The sequence below is a fragment of the Moschus berezovskii genome, chromosome 24, assembly GCF_049115385.1.
Source record: "Moschus berezovskii isolate FMDL1 chromosome 24, NW_MosBer_1.0, whole genome shotgun sequence".
NCBI classification, from domain to species: domain Eukaryota; kingdom Metazoa; phylum Chordata; class Mammalia; order Artiodactyla; family Moschidae; genus Moschus; species Moschus berezovskii.
Window position 1 is genome coordinate 48,308,703 of NC_142483.1, and position 6,623 is coordinate 48,315,325.

General features: G+C 44.1%; 1 protein-coding gene across 1 annotated transcript; it reads right to left on the minus strand.

Moving 5' to 3' along the window:
• Positions 1 to 858: 858 nt before the first annotated feature.
• On the minus strand, positions 859 to 3,304 carry EIF1B (eukaryotic translation initiation factor 1B). Its single transcript, XM_055414585.2, has 4 exons — positions 3,017 to 3,304; positions 1,946 to 2,109; positions 1,628 to 1,729; positions 859 to 1,263 (listed from the first exon to the last, which is right to left on the minus strand). The coding sequence occupies exons 1-4, from the start codon at positions 3,045 to 3,047 to the stop codon at positions 1,219 to 1,221; spliced, it is 342 nt and encodes a 113-aa protein (XP_055270560.1). The 5' UTR covers positions 3,048 to 3,304; the 3' UTR covers positions 859 to 1,218.
• Positions 3,305 to 6,623: the final 3,319 nt, after the last annotated feature.

The window sequence follows — 6,623 nt, forward strand, 5'->3', positions numbered from 1 at the left end:
TACTGGAGTGAGTAGCCATTCCCTTCTCCAGGGGATCTTCCCAACCCAGGGATTGAACCCGGATCTCCTGCATTGCAGGTGGATTCTTTACCATCTGAGCCACAAGGGAAGCCTTGTATAACTGAGCAAATAATGATGGCTCAATAAAAAGAAGTCTGGAACTCAAAAAGAGGATAAGCAGCAGCAATCTCCTAATTAAGAACTGTTAATTCTCTTATTTCTCACACTACTCCCAGTCCCCATGCACTATTACCTGTGGTTCTTACTTCTTCTGGTGAAACAAATACCAAACTAGGATTTAGTGAAAGAATATGACTTCTCTGGTTGGAAGCCCTTAGCTGGCACCCCAACTCTGTCACTTTCTAGCACTCTAGGGAAGTTAACTCCAACCCCAAACAATGTATTTCTTCCATCTGTAGAACAGTGGTACCACCCACACACACACCCACACTTGCAAGGCAGCACCTCTGACTAAATTTATGTCAGGAACCTACTTTATTGTCTGGCACTTAGAGACAGACTTATGTTGGCATCCCAGTAATATAACCAATAAAAGAATCAAAAGAATTCTATGTGCTAATACTTAAGTTTAAACTATGTTTCATTTTCTTCTCAAAAATTTAACAGTACTTTCTGATAAATTCTTGGTTTTGACTGAGTTTATACTGTTTCTACTCTTATTTTTAAGTCAGTGAGTAAAGAACAAAAATTACATATGACAAAGGTTCTCCTCTAACTTTAACAGCATCTGAAATTAATCAGAAAGAATAAACAAAATGAGAATGCCAATTATGAAAGACAAACTATAGATGTACATTACTTGCTTAGATTTGGGAGCCTAATTGCTCACAAAAGGACTCAGGTATTTTTTTTTTATTGTTAAGCTGCAACATACATGGTTTAATACAACAGAAAAACATTTAATCAAGTGAAAAGTAATAAACTGAACAATAAACAAATAAACACTCAAAACAAAACATTTTCCATTGGAAACATGTTAGAATGAATACAGGGCTTCGTTACCATCTTACCGCAATTTTCTTATGTGTTACTAGCCTACATACCCCATGTTTTCTGTAATCATGCAGATGTGAACGGAAGTTTGAACTATTAAATAAATGAAAAGTCCATTTACTGCAGAGAATCATTTCACAAGGCAGCCAAACTGGGTCAGAGAACAAAAGTATTCAAGAAATCCTCCACGTATTTAGGTTCATTTTAGAATCCATGAACCTTAAGCTGTTCCTCCTTGACAATGCCAACCTGCAAAATAAAATTTAGCAGAATCACTAACATATAAATTCATTTCTAAGAAAACAGAGCAGTCATTTAAAAAGTATCATTGTTAACAGGTCATTGCAACACTATTATCTGTGGCACGTTAATAAAAATTCAACACACATTTGAATATCATGACATGCTGCAAAACATCCTCAGTGGACCCAGGAATGATCAGGTCATTCTAATGACAAAATAAACTGGTACTCCTGTCTTCAACATAACTGCAATTAATGTGCTTCATCCACATGATTTTTTACTAAAGAGGATAAAGTTGTAACTCATGTCACCCTTAAATACAATGTCAGAAGCAATCTCAAGTCTGTACATAAAGCACCCACTCACTCACCTCCAAGAGAAATTGGCAAATGTTTTTTCTTTGGTCACCTTGAAGCTGAATAACCTCTCCGTATTCCGGATGTTCAATCACAGTACCATTACAGGCAAATTTCTGAAGAAGTAGATTCAACATAACTCAATCAAATAACAATGATATTTTATTTTCACCCTCAGATTACCTAGATGTTAATTAAGAGTATGAACATAGTTTCCTTGGGTCAAATCATTTTCACCCACACTGACAGTCAAGGAAAGGTGTGGACCGTAATCCTACTTAGAGGTGTGCTTCAAATACTACATTTCAGTCTCTTCTTCCTAGCACCTTTACCTTTTTGAAAGCTTTCACAAGTTTCTTTTTGTCATAATCATCCGCAATGCCCTGGACAGTAGTCAGCGTCTTCCTGCCGTTCCGTTGCTGGATTCTTATATGAATGTAATCCTCAGTCCCTGCCGGGAGTAAGTCGTCACCCTTAGTTGCATCAGCAAAGGGGTCTGCAAAGGGAATGCAAAAAAATCCAAAGCAGGAAAGTATCTTTTAGTTAGTAATTTCCAGATCTATGGTTCGCTACAGACTAGACACTCAGCAAAGAAGATTCTAGTGCCTCTGCTTTTTTTCTGCAGGTGGGGATTGGTGGGGGCGGGGGAGTCATAAGCGTAGGTTATTCATGAAACCGCTAAGGTATTCTCACAAAATGAGATTTTAAACAGGTATGCCCACCAATGCCGAGCGAGAAAAACGCTTACAGGTGGATAATGTTATCGTTGAACGTAATCCTGAGATTTTAAGACCTTAATTTTATAGCCACTATAAAAAATGTGCGTCATCTCGATTACATTCTGATGACAACAGAAAGACTCACAGATACCTCCTAATCATTAAACAGTAACTCTGCCTGGGAAAAAGATGCATATATCTCAATCAGGAGTACTACACGTAGAGAACTGGACCACTACCCTGTAACAGATCAGAGGCCTGATCCGCCGCATCTTCTACTAAACGCCCCCGAGAGCCGCTCACAAGACAGCCCCGGCCGCTAATGGACGCCGATACCCCGGCCCGGGCCGGCGTGCCCCTGGCCAGCAGCAGGGCAGGTCTGCGGGCGGCACAGGGTCGCAAAGGTGGCAGGAGGCAGAAGCGAGGCGCAGGCCGGCCCGGGAGCGGGCAGGGGGCGGCCCAGGGTCCGCGGCCGCGGCTCCGCGGGCCGTCTTCAGGGAGGGGGTCGCAGGGGCCCAGTCGCCATCTTCTGGGCGCCGAGACAAAGCCCCAGTCGGGGTGCGGGAAGGGCGACCGGGGGCCCTGCGAGGCAGGGAGCGGACGAGCGGCCCCGCCGGGGGCGGGCAGCGGCGGCTGGACAGCCGAGAGGCACGCGGAGGACGTGGCGGGGCGACCCGCTCTTACCGAAAGATTGGAGGTTCTGGATAGTGGACATGCGATACTAGTGTGAGGCCGCTGTGGGGATAAAATTCCTGCGGGGCCCGCCCGGATCACCGTGTCAGGAGGCTGTGGTGGCGAAAAAACGGAAATAAATACGGAGACGCTTGGTCCCGGGGCTGGGATGCGGCTTGAGCGGCGGCGGCGGAAGCCGGGAGGAGGCAGGAAGAGGCGAAGGAGGAGGCGGAGGAAGAGGCGGCGGCAACGGATGCGAAGACGCGAAAGAAGAGGCGGCGCTGCGGCTTCTCCCACAAAATGGCCGACGGAGACTATTTAGCCGCGCCCGCCGCCCCTCCCACGTGACCCGCCCGCGCCGAGCGCTCTGGGACTTGTAGTTTTCTCGAGGAAAGACGGTCCGGAAAGCCCGGAACGGGTGGGCTTCCGGGACCTCAATTCCCAGCAGGGTGTGCGCCCCCCAGCACCGGGTGGCTTGGGCAGGAAGGGTTTAGCGGGCTGCAGATCTGTCTGGCTAGAACCCTAGTTGTCCAGAGCTGTCCTCCCCGCTGTCTCGCACACTCTCCCTTGGCTCGTCTTTTCTCGCCGTAGGGTGGCAGCGCGGAGGGGTCGGGGGAGGGGCTGCGGATAATCTCCATCAGTCACCCTCGAGGCCCTGGGTAATGTAAGTAAAATCGGGGCACAGGAGCAGAACAAGGCCCCAAGTCCCGGCTTTCGACTCGATGGCCGCCCCTCATCACCTCCCTCCCCATCTCCCGCCTCGTCCGGTTGCAGGAACCCTGTTAGTTCCTACCAAGGGTCGAGGTGGGGGCCTCCTACCCAGGATTGTGCTGTCCTCCGAGTGTCTACCACGGTGGTTCTCAAACTCTAGCGTACATCTCCCCGAGGGCTTAAAATGCAGGTTAATAGACACCCCAGAGCTTCAGTTTTAGGACGTCTGGGGTGTGACCCGAGAATTTGCGTTATCTAACAAGCTGTGGTGTTGGAGAAGACTCTTGAGAGTCCCTTATACTGCAAGGAGATCCAACCAGTCCATTCTAGAGGAGATCAATCCTGGATGTTCATTGGAGGGACTGATGCTAAAGCTGAAACTGCAATACTTTGGCCACCTCATGCGACGAGTTGACTCACTGGAAAAGACTCTGATGCTGGGAAAGGTTGGGGGCGGGAGGAGAAGGGGACGACGGAGAATGAGATGGCTGGATGGCATCACCGACTCAATGGACATGAGTTTGAGTGAACTCCGGGAGTTGGTGATGGACAGGGAGGCCTGGCGTGCTGTGATTCATGGGGTCGCGGAGAGTCGGACACGACTGAGCGACTGAACTGAACTGAACAAGCTGACCGGAGACGCTAATTAACTGATCTGGAACCTCGCTTGGAAACCACTGCCCAGCTTCACCAAAGGCCTGGCATCCAGTGGGAGTGACATATATTCCCCAACTCGACCGAATGCACCAGAAAATCATCCTGTCAGCTTTACACAGAACCTGAACACGAAGGTTAATTGACAGTCAGACACCAGAACAGTAATATCTTCCTATCAAGCTATAAACAGAAAAGCAAACCTGAGACTGTGGGAATGGGCTTACCCAGTCAGGTGCTCAATTGTAAAACTTAGTTGGCTTTCTGGAAGTAAAGAGATAGACTGAAAGTCAGGGATTCTTAACCTTGTTTTGTGCCATGGCAGTCTTGTGAAGCCTGTGGACCCATCCTCAGAATAATCCTTTTAAGTGCGTGGAATAAAAAATGTTGGATTACAAAGGAAACGATGTATTGAAATTAAAACCAATACATTGATAACCTAGTATTGCTTCTTTACTAATGTCTTAACTGAGAAGATCTAGCAGCAGACCTCACAAAGGCTGGAATTTCAAAAAGGTGACAAATATTTTGAGATGTCTGCAAGCATCAGAAGTGTAATATGAAAATATCAGTGACTTCTACTGGTGCAAAGTTACAGATCCTTCAGATACTACTTTGATGTTGCCAGCATTCATAATGAAGCAAAGGCTAACTTTTGTTTAGAGATTAGTGAAAATGTAGGTAGTCTTATTTTCCATCCGGTTTTAGGAATCCACTCCTCACCACCCACCTACAGTTTTAGCTGTGGATCAACAATCTGCAGACCCCAGTTTAGGAACCTGGATTTAATAATCTTTTGTTTAACTATGATAATAGTAAGTGGATAATTTACTATTATTAAAAAATAGTAAATGGATAATTTATTGAGTACATACTATTTGCCTGTTGTAAGCTTTATACATAGTATATTAATCTTCATAGCCATTCTATAATGTAGTTATTCCTCTGTTTATACTCATGTAGAAATGGAGGCTTTCATGGGTTAAACTATTTGCCTGAAGAATCAAATTTGCAACTCTCAGAAATCTCAACTACATTTTGGGGCTTTTAGTCCTGACTTAAATGAATGACAGTTTTGTTATCCAAACTAAAGTGTAAAGTGTTAGAACTGGTTCAAAAACAAGGAGAAGCAAACATTTTTTGTTCTTCATTTGTTGATTATTCCTACAGTGGCTCTCTACTTTTGAACCTTTATCAGTGTGCTTTAAAGTAATTTTTAATACTTATTTGGATGAAATTTCAGAATAAACAGAATGCATAACCATTTCTGTTTTTTTGTTACTAGACATCTCAAACTCTTTTATATTACGTTTTTTCTTAGAAGGAGCCAAAAGTGGTCCAGTCAAGAAAAAAAAAATAACAAACATAGAGAAGTTAAAAAAGATCCAGAGATCTTGGGGTTTTCATGGTCATTACCTGTGTCAGGAGAGCGCATACTTTCTTGGACCTACTGTTTACATCAGAGATCCCCAGGAGCCCAGAAATCAAAGCCAACTATGAATACAGATCAAATGCAATTGTGATGATAGTCTGGAAAACTCTTCTGACTCTAGTCATCATTCTGACTTTGTATTTAGACCTGACCTGTCCAGTACAGGAACCACTAACCACGTGTGGCTATTGAACCCTTGCAGTGTAGCTACTGCAAATTGTGATGTGCTCTCACTCTAAAGTACACATTTGGAAGACTTAAATTGTCTCAATTTCACCTGTTTCTTTTTAGAATGTGGCTACTAGAAAATATAATACTGCATACGGCTCACATACTATTTCCATTGAGAGCACTGGTTTAGAGTGAAAGGATTTGACCTATATGTAAAGTTATAAAAGGAACAAATTAAAAATCTATTATTTTTTATTAATATCTCTAAGCAATATCAGCCTAGTTTAAGATGATTATTTTCTACCTTATTTCCAAAGGGAGTTTAGATCAGTTGCAGAAAACAGTAGTATTGACTAAAGGAATCAGGGAAGATTTTTTTTTTTTTAAATGTTAGAATAGTTGAGAAATGAAAGCCCCCAAAGCTAGAGAGAAACCTCAGATCTGACTTTTAACTTCCTAACGGTTAAGACAAAATCAGCTAGAAAATCCGTACGCCTACAGGATGAAAACATACCAGTTGTGCAGGAGGAATGACTTTGCCTGGCTCTGAGCCACAGGGGGTATTTTTCTTGGGCTCTCATAAAGGGTTCAATGTGATGCAGTGGACAGTGTCCCCAGTAGTCTGCCTACCATGAAGACAGTGGTGGGTTT

What these genes read in the sequence shown, in the direction of transcription:
- EIF1B (XM_055414585.2), bottom strand. Translation starts at nt 3,047, where the DNA reads ATGTCCACTATCCAGAACCTCCAATCTTTCG. An exon ending in TTGTGAAAGCTTTCAAAAAG is followed by an intron (nt 1,730 to 1,945) that starts GTAAAGGTGCTA and finishes CTACTTCTTCAG; the next exon opens with AAATTTGCCTGTAATGGTAC. An exon ending in TTTGCCAATTTCTCTTGGAG is followed by an intron (nt 1,264 to 1,627) that starts GTGAGTGAGTGG and finishes TTTATTTTGCAG; the next exon opens with GTTGGCATTGTCAAGGAGGA.